The sequence below is a fragment of the Prinia subflava genome, chromosome 3, assembly GCF_021018805.1.
Source record: "Prinia subflava isolate CZ2003 ecotype Zambia chromosome 3, Cam_Psub_1.2, whole genome shotgun sequence".
Lineage (NCBI taxonomy): Eukaryota > Metazoa > Chordata > Aves > Passeriformes > Cisticolidae > Prinia > Prinia subflava.
The window spans coordinates 83,125,832-83,152,356 of record NC_086249.1 but is presented as its reverse complement, the minus strand read 5'-3'; the positions used below and the strand labels follow the sequence as shown (position 1 = coordinate 83,152,356).

The 26,525-nt window shown below is 40.1% G+C and overlaps 1 protein-coding gene across 3 annotated transcripts in view; it reads left to right on the top strand.

Annotated features, from left to right (window-relative positions):
- Positions 1-26,525, top strand: part of COL4A2 (collagen type IV alpha 2 chain) — a 140,286-nt gene that overhangs the window by 91,076 nt on the left and 22,685 nt on the right. For all 3 annotated transcript variants that reach the window (XM_063392789.1, XM_063392787.1, XM_063392788.1), the window contains exons 7-28: positions 390-506; positions 1,228-1,299; positions 2,839-2,874; positions 2,969-3,031; positions 5,193-5,228; positions 5,884-5,925; positions 6,442-6,516; positions 7,605-7,649; positions 8,863-8,925; positions 9,753-9,797; positions 11,844-11,897; positions 12,167-12,233; positions 13,659-13,760; positions 14,155-14,310; positions 14,903-14,995; positions 15,299-15,465; positions 18,666-18,738; positions 18,826-18,932; positions 20,031-20,232; positions 20,998-21,057; positions 21,774-21,836; positions 25,380-25,487. In XM_063392789.1, coding sequence (XP_063248859.1) covers positions 390-506; positions 1,228-1,299; positions 2,839-2,874; positions 2,969-3,031; positions 5,193-5,228; positions 5,884-5,925; positions 6,442-6,516; positions 7,605-7,649; positions 8,863-8,925; positions 9,753-9,797; positions 11,844-11,897; positions 12,167-12,233; positions 13,659-13,760; positions 14,155-14,310; positions 14,903-14,995; positions 15,299-15,465; positions 18,666-18,738; positions 18,826-18,932; positions 20,031-20,232; positions 20,998-21,057; positions 21,774-21,836; positions 25,380-25,487 — 1,846 coding nt within the window. The remainder of the gene's footprint in view (positions 1-389; positions 507-1,227; positions 1,300-2,838; positions 2,875-2,968; positions 3,032-5,192; positions 5,229-5,883; positions 5,926-6,441; positions 6,517-7,604; positions 7,650-8,862; positions 8,926-9,752; positions 9,798-11,843; positions 11,898-12,166; positions 12,234-13,658; positions 13,761-14,154; positions 14,311-14,902; positions 14,996-15,298; positions 15,466-18,665; positions 18,739-18,825; positions 18,933-20,030; positions 20,233-20,997; positions 21,058-21,773; positions 21,837-25,379; positions 25,488-26,525) is intronic.

Below are 26,525 nucleotides of genomic sequence, written 5' to 3'. Positions count from 1 at the left end.
GGAAGCTGTTCAAACTCAGTGAAGAACATTTCTTCCCTCTCTTCCAATGTCAAGCACTGAAATGCTTAATAATCCCAGTTCTTGGTGGATCCCTGCACAGCAGCCTCATCTGGCTTAGTTCTCTGCATAACAGAGCCTGCATGGAACATAGCTTTCTTACCCTTTCTGAGAGGTCCTTCACTACTCATTTTTTCATGCTGTCTGGGGCATCTGGTTCAAGCTGCAGCTATATTAAAAAAAGGCACTGTCTGTTTCTGTCTTTGAAAATCCTAGTTTCCCATGGATCCAAGCCTTGGGCTTAATGTGAGAATGTCTAAATACTTCGTGACTACAGGAAAAGGAAAACTAGAAACAGATGGATAGATAAACACTTTTTTTTTCCTCCACAGGGTCATCCAGGCCAGCCAGGACCAAGGGGGAAACCAGGTCACGATGGCTGTAATGGGACAGCAGGTGACCCTGGTGACTTTGGAACTCCTGGACTCTCTGGTTTCCCTGGTAGCATTGTAAGTAGCTGGCAGTAAGTGAGTATCTGAAGCTAAGAACATTGCTGGAGTGAGTTTCATTCACACGTGGGTCTGGTTACCAAAGGGAATGTGAGGCTTTTTGGCCCAGCAGAGCATTTGTGCAGACTCAGCATGGACACGCTGCACTGTGTTTAGTCATTGTGTTGTGCCAGGGCCAGAAGGTCTGCTCAGAACTGTACCTGTCACACAGGTCTTGCAGAGAGATTACTGTAGGAAAACCTGTACAGCTTTAATCAACAGCAATAAAATAATATTAAACTCAAAATTTCTGATAAAAGTATGCTTTTCTTCCTTGCCCCATGGCCAAAGTATTGGCTTTTCATGGTGAGATACACAGGATCACGCTGAGGTGAGCGTTGGGGCACATGGATTTACATGGGCACGTGTCAGCCCTGGGAAGTGCAGCATCAGTTCTAGCTAGGAGGTGCTACCCCAAAATACCACTCCCTGTTAATGGGGGATTTCTCCCCAAAATTTAGAAATTCATTATTTTATGTACTGTGAAAGTTTACACTTTTTTTTTTTCTCTAAACCATAAATTTCTAAAGCCAGGCATAGTCTCTACCTCTAAACTGCAGCGTGTTTATGTACACTTATGAAAACACCAACAAATATTTTCATTTCACTCTTAGCTGTTTACATGTTAACACAGATGGTGTGAGAGCTTACAGTGTGCTTTGGTTTTTCTGGTCACCTCCAGGGAGTCCAGGGGCCCAAGGGCCAGAAGGGAGAGCCGTACATAGTGGCGCCGGAGATCATCAGCCGATACAGGGTACGTACGTCTGCAGCTCCCAGCTCTTGTTGCTGCCCAGCACAGGCTTGCAGACACATGAGGGAGGGTAATTTTTCCTGATACTCTGCTGGGCACATCCCTAGAGGCCCACTGTGATTTGAAAGGCTTTGAAAGGCAGCTTCTGCTTTCTCTGGTTGCACCTAAGTTTATATGATGTCCAAGGGAAAAAAAATCTGAACTCGGTTATTTCCAAGCAATGTCAGCCTATAGGTGCAAAGCTATAGTGCAAAGGCACTGTAGATGATGTAGGTCAAGCACCTCTCTCTTTATTCAGTGACTACCTTTACATCATGCATGGCAAAATCCTTTCTTTGCCATAGGTTTGTCCATTGAATGATTCTGGTCACTATTAGCACCTTTCCTGTAAAATGTTTATGCAAGTGTTTGGTTGACTTAGGGTAAGATATCCTTCAATATTTTATTTAGTTGTTTAGTAAACCCCAAGTATTCCAATGACTGCTTTTACTGTGTCTAATCCTTAAAGCTTGTTTTGTAGTCACTTGCAGCTTTTTCTCATATACATAGAATCTTGCATAATTTGAAGGTATAAGAAGAAGGTAAGGGATTACATATGTAGAGTATAAATCATGGCTGATCTAAAAGCTACAACTGAGCTATATTCAGCACAGAGGGGATCTGCTGACATTGTTTGTGTGTATTTTGTGCCAGGAGTAAGTGCCAAAATAGGTATTTCTCTTGACATACTTGTAAGTTGCCTGCATTTTTAATGGAACCTTCTTTTCTTTTAGAAAATCTTCAGATCCGCACTGTTAGTAATCAGGGATGATTAAGTAATGTTAAAGAAATGCTCAGCTATATTGTGTCCAAGGATGGATACTGACACCTGTATTCATTTCAGAAAGTACTTGGTTCCACAAATTACTCTGTTAACTAAACCCAAATTAACTAGGTAGTTAAGATGCTACTCAAAATGATTGAAGGTGTTTGGACTGAATAGCACATTATTTATGTGTGTTGAAAGGTCTTTGGGCTAGAACATTTTTGGATCCAATTTCCAAAAACATTTCAGCATGTACTGAAGTTAAAATATGTGGTCACTGAAAACAGTATGTTCCAAATGCTTTTAGTGACTCAGAAGAGAATCAAAATGATTCAGTAATTCCCATGCAACTCACAAAAATGAGCTTGGACATTTCAGCTAAGGTTATAGCCCTAATTAAGCCACTGGTTAGATAGGATTTTTCAACATAGAACATCAGTGTGGTCTAATGTGTCATTCAGCCTTCAGGATCCCTAACTTCACTAGCCAACTGTGTACCCTGCTACCCTATTGCATGCAACTAAACCATATCCAAAAAGTATGAAATCTGTGTGGCTCCCATTCAGTTATCTCAACATCTCTATGGAATGCATCTGTATGGAAGGGTTTGAGAAGCATTGCATGCTATAATTAATTGTTTGACTGAGAAAAAAAAATGAGCAATAAAAGAATTTTATTCACTTTCGTATATAGAATTTATTGCATTTTCTACTTCTTTGTTTTTATTTTTCTTTTAGGGAGATCCTGGGGATTCAGGGTTCATTGGTTTTCCAGTAAGTAGTGTTACAGTGGATGTAATAAAATGTCAACTGTAACTAATATCAGAACAACATTTGTTGATGGTTGGTGGTTTTTTTTAATTTAAAGGGCCCTCCAGGTACACTGGGTATTCAAGGACCTACTGGTCCAAGAGGACAGCAAGGAAGACCAGTAAGTATATTTAAATTATATTCTCTAGAAAATTAACCAAACAGAAGAATTACCTCACCAAGTTCCATTATATTGGACTGTAACCTAGGTTAGAAATAGCAAGAAGGTGTCAATGGACATTAAACCTTTAAAAAACACTGTGAGACAGGGAGATGATTATTACAGGTGTAGGGTGTTTTGCCCTGTGCTGTCAGAGGCTTTTGATTCATACTGTATTTTTTTAACCTCCTTGGAACTTTTCCCTACAGTGAGTTATCAGAAATATGACTTGAATATGTTATCTTTTCTGCTCCTAAAGGATATGTATATTAGCTCTCTGTACTTCCCACAGGAGATTGAATAGTATTTAGAAATCAATATTATTTTTAAACTATTTTTCAGTGATTTTTTTCCAAAATCATCATTTACAGCATTGATATTGACAACTGTTGCAGTATAGTTCTTTGAGAAGACTGTGCTCTCTCCAGATACAATTTCTATATTTCTTATTTCCATGGTTAATGGATGAGAAGCAGATACTCAAATTCTATAAATTTAATTTTCTTTAAGCTTCTTTTATTTTCCTGTAACACACCTTTGTAGCATTTGCTTTTTTTGTTGTTTTGTCAAAATTTGCTTTGGACCTGCTTTACATCCCTGATCTGAGGGGAAAACTTAGTTCAGGGCATCTCACTCACAGCCCCCACAGCTGTTTTCAGGGGCACCTCCTCTCCCCCACCCCTAAAAAACCCAAACAAAATCAAACAAACAAAAAACCTAAATCCACATCATGCTAAGCCTTCCAGTGTTAATTTTCTGCACTGTCCTGTAAGTAAACTGCACCTTTTCTTTCTCACTGGTGCTTCTGAAGGGAAGTCAGTCCTTTACTTACTCTTTCTTCAGAGCCAACCCACAGAAGTCCATGAGCTTCACACAGGAGCCCAGCCTGCATGGCTCATGTTCCCAGTGCTCCTTCTTGGACATTAGGAGTGCTGTGAACCGTGCATGTTCAGAGCCCCTGTCTTGGAGAGGCCCCACAACTCCATCCCTCTGGTTACCATATTGACAACATCTCTTTTGAGCTAAATATGCCCAGCTTTATTTACTGCCTCTAAAGCTGTGCCTTACCTGTGGGAGAGACCCAGGAGCACTTCACAGGTCTGTGTTTGCAGCATTGCTCCTCTCCAAGTGCTGGGTGGTGCAGGGAGGCAGGCATGGCTCCCCCAGCTCCCTGCAGCCTCTCCAGGCTATGGGATACCCTGTGCAGTGCATCTGCACTGTACACTAGGCAGCAGCTCACAAGTTACTCGAGTAACCAAAAGTGGTTCAAAAGCAGGGTTTTATTCAGAACAAGTGTAGTGTTTGTGCACACAAAGGTACATAGCAAGGCAGAGGTGCCTAAAAAGTTCAGGTCTCACCTGAGTGTTACTATCCTTTCCTTGCAGTTTAGGCTTGATTTTGCATTATGCAGCTAACATGCCCTTCAGGGCTCAGTAGGTGGACAGTTCATCTGCAACCTTCTCTCCTTTCTATGTCAGTCATTCACCATGAGTTGAACAGCTTATGCTTCTGATTCACCTCAGCTTTCCCTCATGTGACAGAGTTTTTCATGTGTAGAACCCTTTGGAGTCTGTTAACTACCATAGCTGACTGAAGCAAGGGAGGTTGTCTCTTCAATTAATGATTTTCCCACCTTTTGTAAGCCTCTGGCAGATACATTTCCTGGTTAGTTTCATTTTCCACCTACTTCCTTTGATTTCATTCTGTGCAATCCCAAATAGGTAATCTGAGATGCCTGTGCTAGTTCAGTCCCCTTACAGACCAATACAGTACCAAAACTGCAGCCCAGTGAAGCACATAAAGATATGCTTAACTTTAGATATGAGCTTAAAATGTTGCTTAGTCAGGGTCCAAAAGGATAAGTTCTTATTACTTGAACAAATGGGTTTTCATTAAATCTAGGCTGGGTAACTGTCATTCTGCTCAGAAAGATTACAATGTGATTTAGGAAGGTATTTTTCAGAACAGTAAATACAGCTAATATAGTTACAATAGCACGTGGGATGCTGAGGAATACACTTGTACTAATATATGCTCACATTTCAGACAGAGTAACTAACCTCCTGCATGCATTGATTAGAAAGATACAAGTAACTCGCTCTCCCCTGTTGTGCTTCCCCAGGGACCACCAGGACCCCCAGGGCCCCCAGGACCACAAGTAAGTCCTTGTGTCAGAGTTGTTAATGTTGATTTTGTGTTGCTGAGGTTTATCCAAGACGTACTTGAAGGCGGTAAAAGAAAGAACCATGGGCTGCACAAAAGGCTGTGTAGCACAAGACTTTCTGTGTTGGCTGCATACCATGGGAAGTTAATCTTACACTGGGATCACCTACCCTGAAAAGATTAAACCAGATCTAGAGGCAGATTTAATTTGCTACTGTAGTCACAGTAGCTTCCCATGAACAGAGAATCCTTGCAGTCTTCACAAAATTCAATTGTATCTCCATGGAAAAAATATATGAGTTCATTGTTCTAGCCCATTTAGCCCATTCTATTTAGCATTCAAGGCTATTAAAAGTCTTGCAGAGGAAATGCTTGATCTTTTCATGGCATTACTCAGTGGATGACTCAAAGAAGAACTGGTAGCATGAGATTTTAAAAAGAGTTGTCTTTCTAAAAGTTTAGGTCTGTAAAATTGCTTCTAAATCCATAAAAATACTTCAAGGTAAACTTAGACTATTATTTGATTGCAGTTCTTCAGTGGTGTCGTGCAGACTTGTAAGCCTGAAAAGGCCTTTAAGCATGCTTAAATTTGAATTTTAGATTAGATTAGAGTTGTACACTTGGTAAACATTGACCTATTGTTTTTGCAGGGCAGCAGGGGCCTTGGCTTCTATGGAGAAAAAGGTGAACAGGTAAAGGAAAAGCAATGAATTAATATCACTACTAAAGAGCAGGTGGATATTATCTGCTATTTATAAATGAACATATTTTAAATACTCTCTTCATTTGTAATTGCATTATATAATTACAAGAGAAAAATGAAGTATAGGTCTGAAAGTAATTATAATCTCCATAAGGGACATCATAGCTGAACTAATCCCTATATGTCTGTGTCTCTCTGTGCTCTCATTTATGCTGACAGAGAGTTAACACTTCTGAAATTTATAAAGCCAGGCTACTTTGTGTAATGCAATAATCTTTGCTGTTGTTCTGGAAACACACAGGGCAAGAACAATTGCTATATGTTAACCCAGCACAAAATTAATTTATCTTGCCATGAATTTATTTGGTATGGTTTAGAACCATACTCCCAGCAGGGACAAATCTGTGCTGCTCGTTTGATTGCAGTGTCCTAGAGCCCTTGCTGATCAGCAGCTTGACCAGGTATTAGAGCTGTTAGTAAATGTTCCTTCATGTTTTTCCTGCAGGGCCCCCCAGGTCCTCCAGGTCCACCTGGGCTTCCTACAGGAGAATTGATGGGTGTCCCCCCTGACAAACACAAGGTAACTAAGAGGGTACTTTTCTAAAATAAACAAGAACTAAGAGCTCTGCACTACCAAAACTAAAATATTGTAGAACATACAAAACTTAAAAGACTTTAATATATCAAAAGAGAAATCTGCTACTTTCACAAACTTGGATCATAAAGTATTTATTGAAACTATGGTGGTTAAAGTAATTCAGAAAGTATTTCTCAAGTTTAGAGGTGCCTTTGGCAAACTTGCTCTTTTTATTTAAGCGTGCAACTACTGGCCATCACACACATCTCATTTTACAAGCAGAAGTGCCTGCTGAGAAACCATTACTGTGTTTGTTTTGATAACTTATCTATGTGATGCAGATATTTATATACTTAGAGTTAAGGCTTATTCATACGTATTGCAGAAATCCCCACATGTAAGATGCAGCTTATTCTCATCTGCTGCTTCTTGCTGGGAGCAGAGGCAGTCATACCCTGCATGTGTATATTCTGTATCAGACACCAACCTCCAGACCAGTTATTTTACATCTCATATTTGAAGTTAGAAAGTTTGTATGGCTCATATGATTTCTGCAGTAAGAGGAGTAAATTACTATGATACTGGAACATCTAAAATCACCTTTAATACTCTGCAGTCTGCCCTAAATAACATACTTGCAGAGATTTTCATGACTAAGCAGAGATGCCTACATGTGAACTACTTACCTGGAGAGTGTTATATTCAATGGAGATGTCATCAATATAGAGAATGGAATGTAGGCTCTTGATCAAGTAATTCATAGATAATCAGTAGGTAAAAATGAGAGGGTGTGCATTTATTCATAGACATTACTTAGGCACTCACCACCCAGACATCTCATGAGCAAGCCTGGAAAGAGCTGAGCATTCACATTCCTAGAGACCTTTTCAGAAAAATTATCAAATATTTCTTTTAAGAGCAACTTCAAAAATTCCTTATGCAAGTGTTCATTTCATAGGAGAAGTGTATGAATGAAGAACAGCACAAGAGTAGTGGGTTTTCTCTTGATCAGTCATTTTGTGTTGTATAAAAGTTATTGAAATGTAAATGGAAATGCCAAACCTATCTGAATACTTTTTCTTTATTGTTAGGGTGAAAGAGGAGACCCTGGACCAAGAGGGGATGTGGGAATTCCAGTAAGTCATATGGAGAAGGACAAAGTCATATAATGATATTGGAGTTAATACTTGTGCAGTCGTCACTGATGTGATGCAATATAGATATGGTCAATATAGATGTGTAATGAGCAGAGACACTAATTCTAATGCTTCAGAAAAACTGAACAAGTTGATAATAGTGTAATAAGTGTAATAGCTCCACAGCACAATCAGTTGTCTTCTTACCGGTTTACTTAAATAAGACTTTTCCTCACACATTTTTAATTTTAATTTTAATTATTGATAAATCTCTTTACTTATTCTTCTGATCTATGTTTTAAAATTTCACTATATTTCCTTAAATAAGAATATATGGAATATTTTTTAATCCTTTTAAGCCTTTTGTCCAACACATACAGACTTTTTATCTCATGTTTTTTTAGATCTGTTGAGTAAGTGGGCAGTAATCCCATATGTTGCTGTATTGTGTAAAGCTGTCAACCCTGCTTGACTGAACATGGTTTAGTTATAACTCACAGACAGTCTCTAGACTGACTAAATAGCTTTGCCATGGAATGGTTCCTTTTGACTTCCCAGAGGGCTTTAAAACACGGTCTTTACCAAGCAGGGATGCCTCACTGAGCATTTTGCAGAGCTTTATTTTCTCAGATGGTCTGGTCAGCAGCTCCATAAGGTTATGGGAGAAGGTCACATTGTGAGCCCTGATGCCCTCCATGTGTGGTTCTAGCCAGTTCTTCAGCTGCTGGTCACATTTTACACATGTGGGATTTTTTTTGCTCATTAGAAAAAACTGTAGATTATATGCTGATGTAGCAAAAGGGGATATGTGTTTCTCCCCTTCTTTTGTTTTGTGTAGTAGGATGGACAGCAGCATGCCTGTGTTTGCCAAATAGCTCTCTGAAGCTACAGTTTGGGCATAAGCTGAGTTGTTTAATTGGTTGTATAGCTGAATAATTACTTTGGCTCTTCTTCAGAGCTGCAGACAGAAGAAATAAAGGAGATGATAGGAGGGAGACACTGTCCCCTCTCTAATGGCCTGCTCCTGCTATTGTAATGAAACAAGCATGTTACACCTAATTTTAAGGACCACAGTTCTTTCACATGCAGCTATTATTAGATTGTCCTTGTGTTACAATGATGCTTTCTTCCTGTTTAGCTTCCATAAAACAGCATTGCAATTTTTTTGCACATAATGAAGAAATATGTTGAACTGACATGCAATCTTTCCTAGGGTGTACTTCTCTTCCCTCTCGAAAAAGGTGAAGAAGGGGTAATGGGCTACCCAGGACAAAGGGTGAGTCACTTATTATAGGTAGAATTCACTCAGCTGAATGTGTGGATCTGAGCTGAGAGTTTGCCTTCTGGAACAAAATACAGATGAAGAGCTCATAGAAATTGCAGTTCTTCAGATCAGTCAGTTTGGCCAGCTCAGAAATGCCTGAAGCAGGAAAGTGAAAAGGCATTTTTGAAAGGGTGGTGGGAGGAGGCCCCCATGGGACTCAGGTGTGCCTGTGGACTCCCAGGTGTGCCAAAGGATGGCAAGGAATGCCTGTGCCATCACTGGGAAGCCTTGTGCATCCCTCACCTGAGCCTGTGCTCACTAACCACTGCTGCTGTCCTGGTCCTCAGCACAGACTGTACCTCACTGTTCTCATCTGAGCTGTCCACAGACCACGGTTAAAACATGGTCTGACATCAGAAACATGAGTCTGACTCCACCTGCTTGTGGAGTCAAACAAAAGTTAATCTAAATGCTTCCTTGTAGCATCTATGACTGCTTGTTCTAGGGCAGTTTTTCTCAAGGGCTTAAATGGAATATCTCTTAAATGGAGAACAGTACTGAGAATATATTTTTAGAAAAAAACTCAGTCATCTTTTAGATCTTTATGGTGAATTTGCAATGTATTGATCAAGAGAGAAAAAACAAAATACTGTTATAGATTTCAGACTTGTACCGTTTGCACCAAACAAAAATCTAATTGAAAACATATCTGAAGTGTGACTGTTGGAGTTTCAAGCTGTTGGATTTATTTTATCTAAGAAATAAAAATGGTTCTTTGCCATGAGGATATTTTATTTTGTTAATTGTGTTATTTTGTTAATTTTGTTGTGCCTTCCTAGGGACTGCCTGGCATCAATGGTTTTCCAGGACTCAGTGGAGAAAGAGTAAGTATTTCATACAAGACTGTTGTTTCTAACACATATGTAGACAATCTGTCTGAAAAGTAAACTGTAGAGAACAAATTCTGCCTGCTATTACACTAGCTGTAGTCTAACAAATATCATCTGAGTTCATCCATCATTCTGATTTGGGCAGTTATTTTTCTCATCAGTGAGAAAAATAAATTACCCTATGAGTAAAGTCCAATTTTGCTTAAACCATGAGCGTCTTTTGAGGGCACTACAGGGAAGTGTCACTTTCATTATTCTAATTACTGTGATTAGGATTACTGTGATTAGGATTTCTGTGATTTTCTTGCTGCAAGCAGAAACTTTTTTGAATAGCTTTCTGCAGATGTGGTGGAGACGTACGGTTATCTTGGGTATCACAAAGGGAGAAGAGATAGAGACTGATAAATATACCAGTTAAATCTCTGTCCCCATGGAAACACACCCAAATATTTAAAATAGCATTCTGTCAGACAGAGACTTTCTGTTTGGTCTCAGAAAAAGGCTTCTTCAGTCAGCATTAGGAAATCACTTCCATGAGGTAAATAGCTGTGGGATGCACGATTTTTCCATGCTTTGCCATCTTTAGTTGTTTAAAGATTTGTCCTGCCACCAAGGCATAACAATAATAACAGGAAACACATGGGACATGAAAGTACATGAAATCTGAAAAATAACATTGCTATTCAGTCCTGGTGGTGTGGAAGGGAATTGCTGTTAGTAATACATACATGGAGAGGCTGATGCAAAACCCATTAAAGCCCACTGGTTCACCCTAACATGGGTTTGTGCTCCAGTCAGATGTGAGCAGTGGCTGCTCCTTTTTGAGGATAAATCTTGGCAATAATGTTAGCAGAAGGTACATTGGTTTGTATGGACTGTCATTGTATAATATGTGTGTGAGAGGAGACACCCTACTCTATGTGCTATTCACAACCTCCTTTTTGTTGATTTTTGAGTGATTTCATTCTTAAGAAGCAAAGAAGGATGATTAAGTCCTGCTAGCACACAGATGAAGTTGCAGTTAAGTAGGAAGCTGATGGCTTTGCTTTTAGACCACCAGCTCCACCTAGTGTAAGGAGATTTTACACCTGATAATCAAGAGGCTCTTTTTCCATTGGTCCTTTGTACACTTGCCATTATGGAAAAGTCTCTGAAACATGTAATCGGGTTTACGGCATCCTGTTGAGAGCTGTGGTACTTTTAGTGCTTCAAAACTACTTCAAGAGTGACTTACAGAGCTGCTTATTAACACTCAAGTTCTGGGTAAGAGTTGTACCCACTGAGAAACTTGAGAGATGCTGAGATTTTACAAACCTGACTATTAATCTAATTATAAATGTGAATTATACAAAACTACTAGTTTCAGCAAAATTGTGTTAATTGACATCAGTTGTTGGTCTAGCCACTGTTTCATACTAAAAGCACCTTTTTAACACCAGTTTCTTTCCAGAGTGCATATAAACATTCTCTGTAGAGAACAAAATTTATCAAAAAGCTGAGTAAAGCACACAGAAGAGATGGTCTCATCTGGGTCAGCATCCCTGAAATCTGGCTGCCTCTGTGTCCTTCTCATTCAGCTCTTCTTCAGCCAAACAGTCTCCAGCCACCTGGAAAAGAGCAAAAAGAGCACTGTGTACTTCAGTGCTATTCTACTGCTCACTGTTTCCATTCCAGTGAAAATATGTCTATTTGCAATGATTCTGACACATTTAGTTTTCTTGCAGCAGGCTGGTGTGGTCTGGCTGCCTGGCCCATGTGTCTCAGGGTCAGCTGGCATGGAGGGGATCCCCTTTTCCCCTCTTGCACCCCACAGCTTCCATGGAATGGTGGGAGTGTAGGTGCTCCTTCCATCTGCACCTCTGCCAGGGGTGACAGAGCCTGCAGCACAGCAGGTCCCTCTGGCCTTTGCCAAGAGCTAGGCTTGGTTCAAGACATCAAACCACAAGGAACATTGCTGGTGTTAGAGGAATTTCAACAGATCAAATAATTTCAGTCTCTCTCTGCTAAAGGGAAAGTCACTCATTTGTGTGTGTATTACAGGGTATTCCAGGATTGGATGGTCTACCCGGTGGCTATGGTCCCAGAGGAAGCAAGGTACTGCTTTACTTTCATATGCTAGAAATAATAAGCCAGATATAATTTTGCCTTCCTTCCTTTTTTGTCATCATGTAGTAGCAATTGTGTCTGTTGTCATTGTTGAACAGGTTATGTGGTTTGTAATTTGTTATCTTTGAGGTTTCTTGCATGTCATGTCAGTGCCTTTGGGAATTTGGGAGTTTATGTTTCATGGGCATACCTTTCATTTTAAAAGAAATTCTCTATAATAATGTGCTTAGGTGTGATACTTCAACTTCTGTTGACAGGGGGAGCCTGGCGAGATGGGCGCTCCAGGGCCAGATTCCTATTTTCCTTCCCGCATCCCAAGGAAAGGTACATCCTCTTTGCTTTGATTGTTTATCTTAGCTGTTTTACTACCTTCTGCGTAGATCAAAAGCATGACATTCTGAGAATTCAGCTCCTAAAAAAATGTGTTTGCTGAAGTATTCCAGAACCTGTGATTGCCTTCCAAGAGAGTGCCCTAATCACCTTTTTGCAGGCAGGTGGTTTCTTTGTCTCTCCCACTGAAGCTGGATTGCCATACAAAAGGCTTCCATGCATGCCTGTATCCACAGAGAGGAAAAAGCAAAAAAGCTTGTGACTTTGTTGTCCAGTGAAAGGAAGAATGGGAGTCTGTCTTCTGTGTCCTGTTTCAGACTTTGGATAAAGCACAGTAGTGGCAGCACAGCAGAGAGTATTTTTATCATCTAATAGAAAGACAGACAGAGAAAAAGAAAAAGAAAAAGGAAAAGAAAAAGAAAAAAAAAGAAAAAGAAAAAGAAAAAGAAAAAGAAAAAGAAAAAGAAAAAGAAAAAGAAAAAGAAAAAGAAAAAGAAAAAGAAAAAGAAAAAGAAAAAGAAAAAGAAAAAGAAAAAGAAAAAGAAAAAGAAAAAGAAAAAGAAAAAGAAAAAACCCACACATTAAAAAAGCCTTGAGGAATATAAGAGTATTTTTTTTCCTTTTTTAAATTGACAAATTTCCATTGCAATCTTTTTACTAAGCTTATAGCACCCAGTGGTCAGCTGTTTTGCAGAGCTGTGGTGGCTCTGCATGGCTAGACTAGAAACACATAAAAGGTGATAGCCAAGGCCAAAACTATTCAAGGGAAGGTGCCAGCAAACAGCAAGAGTGATCACATGCCATTGCCTTGGCCTTTGTCCTCATACCACAGAGTTTACTAGTCTTGTTGAAAGCCAGAGAGACTAGCAGTGAGTGATTCCTTTCCTCCCTGAGAAATGGGGCGAGAGGCCCAAAACCTTGGTCAAATCACCCTGAATACCCTGCCAGCCTTTTAGAGGAGGGAGGGACTGTGTCGAGAGAGAGAGCAGCAGGCAGGTGGCTGAACACAGTACATACTATCGCTGGTCTTTGACAACAGCACAATACTTTCTGCAGGCAGTAGCTAGGCCCAGGCAGATGCTTTTGGTAGTGAGAAGCAAAGGAAAGCTCACATATTACACATCTGTTACAGCAGAAACTTCCTATAGGAAAAAGAGGGGCTTTCCTCAGAGAGCTGCTCTTCTGTGCTTCCCAGGAGCAATGTAGCTCTAGCTGCATATTAATAAAAGGTGAAAGATACTATCCTTCTTCCTGGGCTTGGTGGCTTCACACCATTCCTGTTTGTACATTTTTAAAGCTATGCTTTAGAAACTATTATAAACTCTGCTACTCCAAAGCGCTTGAATATTCTAATATTTGGCTTTTTACAAAGAGCGGCAGCACACTAACACATTTTGTGGAATTGGGGATGTCTTTCAGGTGTAAGAGGTGATCCAGGCTTCCCAGGTGTTTCTGGACTCCCAGGAGACCCAGGAGAGGAGGGAGATCGTGGATTGCCTGGTCTTCCTGGATTTTCTGATGGTAATACCCCAGCAATACATGTTCTAACAGCTTAACTTTATAGGGAGTTTTGACTGATACAGGGTCACAGTGGGGAAAATTTTTATGCTAGTCATATAATACACAGTGCAGAGTAGCAGATAATAACTGGGGGGCAAAGAACAAGAGGAGCATTTTCCTTTGAATCAAAGGGGCTCTTGCAAAACTACTGAAATAGAGATGATGACAGAGCCTTGTTTCTGTACCTGCTATTGATTTGCTCAAGTGAAAGTTACTGGTTTTGCTCCATGCTAAATATGTCCATTTTTTCCTTGCACATTAGATGCAATTGTATGAACTCTCTCTTCTGTTGCATCACAGCTCTTTGGGCAGCACTGTTAAATTGTTTTGAACTTCTTCCCTGGTTCTCTTTCAGCGGATGGAGATAAGCCAGGCTTACCTGGAGAAATGGGACCCAAAGGTGAAAAGGGTGAAATAGGATCTCCTGCTTATTTTCCGGGACCCCCTGGGCTTCCGGGCAAGGACGGCTCCCCTGGACTTCGTGGTCCACCTGGTCCCGTTGGAGCCCCAGGTGAGTGCACGAAGAAAGAGAGGTGATGGGAACTCACAGGAACATCTTTGATTGCTTTAAAGACAGCTGTTGGCAGGGCAAAGGGAGACATTGACAGAATGGAATGAAATGAAATGAAATGAAATGAAATGAAATGAAATGAAATGAAATGAAATGGAAATGAGAGGTGGGGAGGACACAGAGAAGTCGTGTACACTCCTCAGTGAAGAAAAGGTTTGCATGATTTTTAGACAGTCCTGGCAACATTTGAAAGAATGGAGGAAAGGATGTGCAGGAGGTGATCCAGAGCAGGTTATTTGTGCTAATGCAGAGTAGGATGGGCTGAAACGAGGGATTCAGTGTTAGAGAGAGCAAAGAATGGCAAGGATTGTCTGCCACAGCAGATGGAAGTTACTGAGAATGAGTGTGTAAAGCTGACAGAAGATGGAGAGAGGAAGAGAGAAGGGAGTACATCACAGCAGGCTGGGTTAGACAGTAAGTGACATTAGGGGAAACAGGAAAATGTATTGCAGCTCAAATAAATAGGAATGAAAGAGAAAAAGCATAAATCTAGAGTAGATAAATTTATCTTTTTATTTAATTAAATTTCTAGGTCCTCTCTTTGGATTAAAAGGACGAGAGGGAGCACCAGGTAGATATGGTATACAAGGTTTCCCTGGGCCAAGAGGACAAAAAGGACCTAAAGGTAAGTTGTAGATAACTCAATAGATGATCTGCTGTTAAGCATTATGTAAAGCCCCAGTGTGTTCAGTCTGGGTTTATTAAACTATGACATGCATGAGGACTGATGAATTTGGTCTGGGGCTAACATGACAAAGAAACTCTGTGTTGGATTTTTGTCAGAAAAAAAAAAAAAAAAGGAGTCATTTTCTCAAGCATTTGAGAAACTACTCAAATATTCTCAAGTCTATATATAAGATGGATACAGCTGCACTTCTGTTTGTTGTTGATGGAGCTTTCTTTCTTCTCATTCCAATCTTTTCCTTAGGTGAAGAAGGAGATTGTACTACATGCCTTTTGGGTGAGGAACTCAGAAGGGGCTCCACTGGCCCCCGTGGCCCTCCTGGCTTTCCAGGAACCCCTGGCCAGCCTGGAAGGAAAGGAGAACCTGGTGATCAAGGACCACATGGTCTTCCTGGCTACCCTGGAGCAAAAGTGAGATGGTTGTTTCTTTATTGCTTTGTTTTATATGCCTACTATGAAAAAAATCCAAAACATCAGGCTATTCTCCATGGAAAATGATGAAAAATATGATTTCTTTCTTGCTTTCCTTCCTTCCTTCCTTCCTTCCTTCCTTCCTTCCTTCCTTCCTTCCTTCCTTCCTTCCTTCCTTCCTTCCTTCCGTCCTTCCTTCCATCATTCCTTCCTTCCTTCCGTCCTTCCTTCCGTCATTCCTTCCTTCCTTCCGTCCTTCCTTCCGTCATTCCTTCCTTCCTTCCGTCATTCCTTCCGTCATTCCTTCCTTCCTTCCGTCCTTCCTTCCGTCATTCCTTCCTTCCCACTTCAGTAGCTCTCAGGAGGTTATCTATAAAATATTGAAGGACAGAAATTGTTAGGATGGAAGTGAAAATAGGAAATTTTGGAGGGAATTAAAGATTTCTCCATAAACCAAATTCCACCTTCTATCTGAAGAAAGCACAACCCTTTCAAGCTGCTGTAGTACTGAGTGTGGTCTGACCATCTAGAAGGGAAACAACTCCAGTAGTAGCCTAAGGTTGTTGCTTATAGGATGCATGTGTTAAGCTGATACAATGTAAGGTTCTTGTTTACAATATAGTCTTTCTAGAAAACACTATTCAGTAACACTGAGGAAAGGGCTTTGCCTATAGCAGCGTGCTTGTTAATGATCCACAGAGGTGCTGTGCTCTGCTGCACTGTGTACTGTGCTACATGAGTACTGTGTAGCATGTGCTCACTGCATTGTGCCTCCTCACAGGCAGAACTGGCTTCAGGCAGTCACATCTCTCAAGATTTTAGAATAAATCCTTTGTAGTGCTGACCCGAAAGCTCATGTTTATCAAAGAATTGTAGAATTCTTTGGGTTAGAAGGGACCTTAAAGATCACCCAGTTCCAAACCCCTGCCATGGGATGGAACACCCTCCACTGGAGCAAGAACCCCATCCAGCCTGGCCTCGAACGCTTCCAGGGATGGTGTATCCACAACTCTTCTGTGTACCTGCTCCAGGGCCTCACCACCCCTATAGTAAAGAATTCCTTCCTGATTTCTAATCTAAACCTACTCTCAGTTTAAAACCATTCCTCTTTTCCTATCACTACATACCATTGTAAAGCCCAAAGATGTCAGAGCAAACATGTTTTCAGTTAGTACTTCAGGCTCTTTTGAACATCACAAAAACTCACTCACAACAAGCTAAACTTTAGGATTTTTGAGAATTAAAATATAATACATTAAACTTTGACTTTATTATGGCTGTAATAAAAAAAAGCAGAAAAGCTAGATTTTTTTTTTGCAAAAATTCAAAATACTTTTATGAAAAGCTATACTTTCTAGAAGTCATGAAGAAATTGACAGAAATATTTCCAAAAAATCTAATCTTGATACTGTGGTTAAAACTTTATAAGTTTTACAAGGTTTTTTTGCTTTTGAGATTCTTCATCCCAGAATTTAAGTTTCTGTAGAACAGAGAGAAGTATAAACATGTACAGACATAGCACAGCAAATTCAAAAAGTAAAACAATGTAGCTTACATATTCTTGGTCCATATTCTGGGCAAAAATCACTTCACAATTCTTTAAGCATGTTCAACAAGCTACATATGTGGATGATAAATACAATTAATTTTGATGAAATCTATGTAAGTTTAATGAAAATAATTTTTTTTATCCCAAGCAAAACGATTTTTTTTCTGTGAGAAAAGAGAAATTAGAAGCAGCTGTAAAATATTTTGAAAATATTTCTGTGCTAAATTGTATTATATATAATATCTAAATCTTGAGAACAAAAAAGAAAATAGCAGTGTTAAGATCACGCTATTAATGCAGTGTTTATGCAGTAATTCAGCATTAAGTTCCTGAGATTTCTTTTGGTCTGAAAAATCAATGTCCAAAAGAAACAACTTTACCATGGAGTACAGATTGGCTTCACTCACCATTAAAATGTAGTTTTCAAATATGTCCCAGGTAAAACAGAATGCTTATAATCAAAACTAATCTCACTCTTTTGACTAACAGAAGTGCAAACCTATATGTTATGGTGACCTGCAGCTGAGATACAGTTTTTACACATGCTTTTCACACAGAATGTCAATAAAATACAGTGGTGCCAAAGGCATTATAAATAATGTTTGGCACAGGAGTATTTTAAACAAAAAATAAATTTATCAAGTACATCCCTTTCATTTGGTGTCTGCCCTGGAATTCATTAAGAGGTGGCTGAGGAAAACCTAACATGCAGAGCTTCTATTTTAGTGAGCATGAGTGTAATTATTCAGAACTAAAGCTAACTGCATAAAACAGCCAGCAGTAAATGACTCTGTAACCTCTGGACCTTGGCACCTGCCACGGATATGGATTTGGTTCTGTGATTGCAAGGCTCTTGGCCAGCAGCTAGAAATTCCATTTTCAGATGGGCTGATCAGGAGGAGGTTCCAGCATTATGCCAAGGAATCAGGAGTGACACAGACTGGTCTTTAGCTTCACCACAGTTTATCTTTGCAAGAGAGAAAGTTTCCCTCCTTGGAACCTAGTACATGGCTAGGCAAGACCCTGAGCAATCTGCTCGATCTCCAAGTGCTGGGCTGGGCCAGAGACCTCCCTTCCAACCAAAACCTGCTCACAGGTCTGTGATTTCATTAAGTGATTTGATCACTTAATCCCTCTGTGCCCAAGTTCTTGTCTGGTAAATTAAGGTGATGCTACTTCTCAGCCCCAGAACAGTGCTGTGAATCCCAATCCACTGCCAGCTGCAAGGCTGTTCTCCTTGGGAGTGGTGCACAGTTCCTAACTGCACATCAGCAGAACCCAAAGGGTTTTTCCAAGGTGGCAAAGAATTGCTTAGGGCATTTTCTTTAGTGGCTAACACTGAGTGATTCACCATGTTTTCTCCATGCAGTTCTGCAGCAGCAGTCACCTGCAGGACTCTAGCTCATGGAAAGCCACAGGTGTCCCAATCCATCCTCATGCAGAATCTCCTCTCCCATGCCATAGAGACCTTGGTCCTAGTTAGAATGTATTAATAAAGGTTCTGCACAATTGTTCACAGAAAGTAACAGGAAAGCAGTAACATTTAAGGAGGATTGTTTTTTAAGCAGGACAGTAGAAATGCAAATCTTAATACTCATTTCTTAAGCAGTTCTGGTTTGTTTTGTTTTTTTTTTAATGTCTGTAACACCAGGGATTTTCGGGTCCAGCTGGATTTCCTGGACGGAAAGGGGAAAAGGGTGACTCTTTACACATAACTACGAAAGGTAGAGTGAGAATTCTTATCACCTGTATTTTCCTATTATTTATAATACCAATGAAAGATTGGTCTCACAATGGAAGGTCTTGTTTAGGCACCAAAGGAATCCGAGGAGATCCCGGGCTGCCTGGAATCAGAGGTGAAGACGGTTTCCCAGGCAGAGATGGCTTAGATGGGTTACCAGGACAGCCTGGCCTCCCGGTAAGCAGCAAATGCACCACACCCAGTTACTAATGCACCTTATTCTGAGGGCTTACCATCACCAGCTTGTCCTTCTTTCACAGATAATGATGCAAAACGAGACTGAGTTTGCTGGTTATTGATAAATTAAGCTTCAGGTTTACTCTCAGGGCTTTCAGAGAAATCTTTCACTTTTATTTCCATTTTACTTAAACAAGTGGTAGTATATGGTTTATTAGTGACTCCTTCTAATATAATCTGAGATTCTTTGTGAATTAACTTCAATAGCTTTGGTACAACTGTGTTGAAGAAAAGCAAAATTTACTATAAATTTATGTCCTTAAAATGTACATTATGTCATCAGATTGCTTGATAGCAACTCACCTAACTAACTGTAGCTATCTAGAAATTAGACATGTAGACTTCGCTCATTTTCTAACTTCTTTCTATAGGCAAAATTAAATACCTTGCAAGAAGAATTCCTATGGCCCATCATAAATGATGTTTTGAACCATTGGGATGCTCATATATCATATTTGAAGATGGGCAAGAGCTATACTAGGCATTCTAGACCACAGTACTTTTCCTACCAATGAAGATGGTACTTCATATTGTTTCTGAATATAGAAAAGCATTCTCTAATGATGTTTGTAAAATGTTGATTCAGTAGTGTAGAAATATCACTAGGAGTGCAGACAGAGAAAAAATCTTTTGGGTGCATTTTTATGTGCATTTTTATGCATTTTCTCAGAAGTAAAAGCCACAATGGAACATCTCTAACAATGCATTTGGTCTCCCCAAGCCCACTTACTACTTTTCAGGAAGGACCAGGAGTCCCTCCACAACACTGATTCATATTGTCCAAGTGCTTTTCATGGGCTAACATTTTTAGGGGAATGTTCCCTCAATGTTCTCTCATGCCCTTACTGACTTGTGGTCTACATTAAAGTTAGGTTATTTCAGAAATACTTTCTTTTCAATGTTGATTTAAAGAGCTGGGATGCAACACTTGAGAAATTACTGCCTGTGAGATGTTATTCATGAGAGCAGTTCAACTGTTGGAGCTGCATTTGTTTCTCAGCAAGGTCAGGAGTGACCACCTCTGTTCTCTTCCCACAGGGTGATGCCATCAGAGGTTTCCCTGGTGATCCTGGTTATCCAGGTGAATTAGGCCCCAAGGGCTTTCCAGGAGAGGCAGGCCTGCCAGGTGAAGGATTTCCTGGTCCAAAAGGGTTCCGGGGTCCTCCAGGTGACCAAGGACAAGCTGGAAACCCAGGACCTCCAGGTCTTCCTGGTCTGCCAGGAGAGCCTGGCCAGCTAGGTAAGAGACACACTCTGTCTTACATCAGAGCCCTGGGAGATCAGCAGTGAGTTGTGTGCAGCATTTATGTAGCACACTGTTGAAAAGGGACAGCTTGGTGGGGGTTATGTGGGGCAAAAGGAAATGCTGGTATTGTCCAGAAATCTCAAAAAAGGACTTACTTCAGAAGTCCCAGTAGTTTCATGTCAGGAACTGAAATAGCATAAATTAATGTGTTAGTGCCAGCAAGTAACATTTTTCGGGTTTCAAGCAGTTGGAGGCAATGGAGCAATGTCCTGCCATTGGAAATCCCACAGGTGGTTTTCTCTGATTTTTCCCATCCAACATAATCTATTAATTGACCAGAGAAAATCATGTTTCCACCCTTCAGAGCTCCTCATGGTATTTCTGCAGCTTTTCAAGTCCCTTCCAAGCATAGCAATGCCAGGGCTACATTCAGAGCTCAGGCTCAGAGTTTTATTCCTCCACTATGCGAAGCCTGGCAGAATATTCAAGCTAAAGCAAGCACGTGTCAACCTTACACAGTGCATGGGACAGCCTCCTAACTTGAACAGGATGGGTTTTAAGCCTGGGTCTAACCAATGTGTGGATAGAGTGTTCAGCATGTTACAGCAAATAATTTGTGTGGTATTTGTGCAAAATAGATAAGAGAATACATTATCTGCTGGTTTTATAGGCATCTTGGTTAGAACTGAGAACATTTTTGTCTTTTTGCAATTTTTCTCTTTTAGCTAATGACTGTGTTTTCTAATTCTTTGCTCACAGACTGTGGGCAGGTCACTGAAGACTTTCCTAGAGGAGATGCAACCGAACCAATATGGTCAGGTACTGTACATACAAATGGCTTGAATATCTTTAGTATTATGGTGCTTTTATGGGTCTATACTTTTTAATGACTGCTTTGGATGCTCTTGGTTGTAAACTATTTGAACTTAAGGTCACAAATAATTATGCACAAATAATTATATACTCTATGTAGCTCTAAACCAATTAATCAAATTAATCAAATTGAACGTTTTCTAAAATCATTGCACTTTTAGCTCTACAATTCAGAGATTCTTTATTTCATCAATCCTGAGTGTTTACTGTATGATTACTCTGCGGTCTATAAAAACAGGACTAGAAATTAGGTGCAATGTGACATTGCACTGAAAAAAAAACTGCTTAGATTTTTACAAAAAATGGCTTGATTTCTTCATGGGTATAAATCACCCATAGGGAAACAAAGCATTTCTCTTATTCTGTCTCCATGAGGCTGGACTACTCTTCCCATGCTGGTCCAACTGGACCTGCCACTACAGCCCCTGAAAAATAGGCAGAAGAGCAGCTCTTGGGGTGGAGATCAGCTTGAGAGCTCCCCTGAAAATGCCACGCATAGGCAATTTTTTTCAATGAAGAATGAAATTTATTTTCAAATTAGGAGTTTGCTTGTTAATCTCCTTCCCCTGTTTTAATGAAATTGTCTCAACTGCAGGCCCAGAGACATGGAGAGGCAGCATAGGAACACGTATAGTGTGACTAACTTGGTTCTTTGTTTGCAGGTGCAGGCTGTGTAAGGCCACCAAAAGGATCCCAAGGAAAGCCAGGAGTGCCAGGAGCCACAGGTAATGTTTTGCCTTTACCTGTCTTGTGTTTCCCACATACACTACATTTGAAGGGTATCTTGCAATATCAATTATAACTGAGCCTTAGCAGGCAGCAGGTTTTAGAAATTACATTGGAACACAGCATGAACCTGACCCTGCCAGAGAGATCTCAGCAGTGTGCAGCCCAGGTGACTTCACCATTCCTAAACTAAGCCTGCCTTTGCTAATGAGGGTCAGCCACAAAACAGAAGGCAGAAAGGACAGCCCATTTGCTATTCTGCACATGCAAGAGTATTCAGAGTCTACAGTTTAGTGGTAGAGAGTGTACTGAGGTCTCTCAGAGCTGACTGCACACCTCACAAGGCAAATCCTGTCCTCTGAGAGCAGGCTGATAAAAGGCTTTGATGAAAGGAGGGCTGTGACAGATCCTTCTCTCTGTTCCTCCTCAAGTGATGTACAGAGTGCCTTCAGCAAGGGTGAGCCTGAAGTCTGTGATGTGCCTCAGTGCCGTGGGCCAGGCTGGCTGACACAGCACGGCTCTGCTGTCTTAGCCACGCACACCTTCCTTGCAGAGCTGGTCCCCCTGGCCCAGAGGGGCCATCAGGTCATCCTGGGCCTCCCCAGCACTGAGGGTTCCCCACCTCCTTCCAAGAGGAGGAGGAGGTGAGGACAGAGCCTGAGGGACTGTGTGAGAGGGAAATGAGACACACAGGCAAAGTGAGCTGAGTGGTCATAATTAATGACTGACCTCGAAGAGGGAATGTCTGACCAGCACCAGTAGTTCCTATAAACTTACATCCTCCCAGCCTCAGCAATAAAATTGTTTTTCAATAAATTCTTCTCATCACCAGCTGTAAAGACACTGACAAAACCTATAGCTGGGTCCTTCAGATTTTGGGAAACGTAAAATTTTTGATGCATCTGTTTCTGTGCCCTGTGCTTCTGCCAAGTTTAGAGATCTGGGATATAAATTTTAAGATCAAGCTCTTCTTTTTTTTTTTCAGCACAAGGTTTATTATGGCATACATGGATTAATTGATTTATCACAGACTAATAGATCTTAAAAGGGAAAATTTTTATCTCTGTTGAAAGTTACCTGTGTTTCCTTATTCCTGGTGCCTACGTTTGTTGCTAGGATCAATAATTCTTGTTTTCTTTGCAATATTTGTAGCTTTTTTCTGAATATGATGATTTGTTTATTCTTTCATTCATATGAGCTTGAAGGTTTTTCTTTCAGTGAGTACAGTCAGATTTTACTTCCAGCTGTAACACTGCTGTAACATAAGTGATGCTGTTTCATGTGTCTTACATTTTGTATTCTTGGTTAGCTCTTTAACAGATCTTTCTCTGCCTTTGTTAGCTTGCATGCTTTGGTAATTTTAAAATTTTTAAGTTTTTTAAGTTTTTTAAGACTTGTTTTTTATCTTCTCTCTCCAACACCTGGGAAGGGCCCCTTGCAGAGTCCAGTGCAGAACTCTGTTTGTAGCTGCCTTTGACTCCAAAAGAACACATTTTCACAGCTTCTTTTCACCATAGTTGAGTTAATTGACTTGTCTGGAGCATCATTCCTACCCACATTCCCCAGACCCACACAAAAGCACCAACACCTCCTTTGCACCATTTCCATTGTCTGCTTGGAGTGATGTGGTTTGTCCTCAAGATCTCCCACCTTCTGTTCAGCCAGCATGGAGCTGCTCTATAGACAGTCAGGTCCCTCAGGTGCCAATGGCACACAGGTATCAAGCAAGGAGTTGAATTTATAGTCTGCCACCCTCATGTCCTTGTGTCCCTCTGAAATTCCTGGCAACACATGCAGACCACCCTGAGTTACATCTCGGTTCAGGAGTCTCAAGAGCTACACGATTGCTGTTGAATAAAATTTTTAAGCTGTTTTCTGTCTCCAACAGCTAAAACATTTGCAAAGCAAACATTACATGGGCCAAAATACAAACTTTATTTGTGGTGCTGTTTGGCACAACATGTTATCACCAGCTAATATCACATAATGAGTTACTGAAATATGTGGTAAGCAGTGGTTGTGTTCTCCCTCTGCACATTGTTTCTCTCACATGGCTTTTTAATTAGTGCAATACTGAACAGAATTAATGAAAGTCAGTTATTGGAGATGGGGAACAAGAGCAAGATGCCATTTGGGCAAGAGGCGCATTGGAGTTTTTCATTGAGACCTGAAAGCCTAGGACTTTCCTTTTGATTTCTTTCTGAGAAGTTACTTTTCATATAAGGGAGAGAAAAATTGTCCTGTACAGCACTGAAGAGTCCTGTACAGCACTGTGAAATATTGTGCACACTGTATTGGCTGGTTGTGTGCACCTTATTTCTCATCTTTTTAAATGTTTCCTTCTCCCCCTCACAAACTGATAGTTAAAACTACAAATAATCATGGTTAAATTCTATAAATTTCAGAAAACTAAAGTGGAAAAAAGTATTAAAATCCAAGTGATATTTTCCTTGGTTGTCATAGTTAGGCGTGGAGAGAAACTTGCTTTCAGTAATGAATAAATGAGCTGTAATTCATGGTGATGCTAAGCAACAACATTTTAAATGTTAAAGCATGTTGTTGACCTTCAAGCCTGAGCTGGGAACTTATAAAGTTCAAAGTGCTGGGGAGGGTAGGGGAACAAAGCTTTCCACAGGAATTATTTTCAGAGAACTTTACCAAAAAATCTTGACCTTGTAGTACACTGAATTAACGAGACTCGTAATAAAACTTTTGAGTGGAAAAAAAATACAACTTTTAAAGGAATAACAAAGTTATTAAATAAATAACATAACAAAAGAACCCTATAAAATGCTTGCAGGTTTTGAGATGTTAAAAACCAGTAATATTTGCCCTTACTGAAATGTCAAATACTGTATCACAAGGAAGCAAGGTATCATTTTAACTGTCAGGAGAACAATCAGTGTGAAGAGGTCAGTGCCAGAAGAACTGGCACATCCTTTTTTTTCAGGGCACATCATTTCTTTTACTAGGGAATCTCTAGAACTGTAATATTACAAATATAGCAAGTAGGGTAGTTAATTTGTATTCATTTTGAAAGATTATTAGATCGAACCTTTAGCCTTACATTTCTGCTTCTTGGTTATCTAAGCCTGTCTGCTCTTGTTCTGTGATCAGTTTAGCAGGGAAAGGGAAATTTTTTTCCTCCTACAGCATCTCATCTGTGCCCATTTCTGTGCACACTCTTTTTTGACATTGCCTTTTGACCTTAATCTAAAAGCCTTAATTTACAAAATATTGAAAAGCTCCAAAAGTCTGTGAAACTAATTATCTTTATCCTAGTAGTCTCCATATCATTAGTCTTCAAGTCAGGTTAATCCATGTTTGTAAAAGCACTTAACCTAGATTTTTGGTCCATATTTTGGGGTCTTGAATATTTCTAAAGAGCTACTGTATAGCCCCATTATTTTTTTTAAACTTTCATCTTTGCATCCAGAAACGCATCATGGTGATATTTACTACTACCGTTTTTTTACATCACATGCACATTTCTGTTTTGTTTGTTCAGATCACTCTTTTGTATTTTCTTTTACATAATTTAGGTGCAAAAGGTGCAAGAGGATTCCCAGGTGATCCAGGTCCAATGGGTTTCCCAGGGCTGAATGGTACACGAGGTGATCCAGGTCGGGAAGGATTCCCAGGTCCTCCAGGTATCTTGAAATAATCAGTCATTCTTTATATACTCCTGACCTTTTTACTGGAGTCACTTAAACACAAACACCTGATTCCAGGTACATTTTCACTTATCTTCCCTTCTCCATTGAATCAATAAGCCATTAGACAAAAATACTACTTGTCAAATACAGAAGTATTTCTTGCAACTTCAATAATGATGAAAAATTTCATAGATGCCAACCTTTTGCCATCTGCTTTATTGTTCAAAATTATAAATGTTATGGTAAAAATTCATGAAATTCTCATAAATAAATTAAATAACAAGATCTTTTAAATTCCAAGTGCATTATACTCATAAGGATGATGCAGAAAATAATACTATTAGTATTTCCATTTAATTCTTTTCAACATTAGCATAAATGAGCCTATGTATGTGCCACTGCACATGTGATCCATGCAGTGGTATGCACATATAAGCTGCAGTGGGTGTGTATGTTCACAAATCAACACTCAGTCCAGCAAGAATTATAGGAATTACCTCCAGGAATGACCACTTCCCTGTGATGGACAAAGTTTATTTGGTCAGAGAAAGGGTTAATGAGTTGTTTCTGTACCTGATTACAGAAGCCATTGATGCAACTTAATTTATAAGGTCTCTGGAAATTTTTTTGAGTTATCTGATTTCAAAGTCCTAAATCATCCCAGATTCTAGAGTGCTGCAAACTTCCCCAAATCCAGTACCAGGCAGAGCTTTGCCCTTGGGCAGCACATGGCCTGACAGTGTTCTCCAGACTGATCTACAGCATCTGTAGTAGCAACAGAGAAAGCAAAAGAGCTGATGCATGTCCTGGTCAGCAGGCAAGAGATGCATCACAAAACATAGCTCTGTGCAGCATAAGGCAGGACTGTGAACCTCTATCTCCCCTGGTAGCTCTACAGAGTGCTCTAATTGCTAAACTCCCATATGGCTCCCAGGCCACAGAGAGCAATTCTCTGCAGTTTTCCTTGCTTTCACCAGTGCTTGGGCTTAACTTTCAGTCCAGCTCCAGGTTTCCAGTCCACAAGAAGCCTTT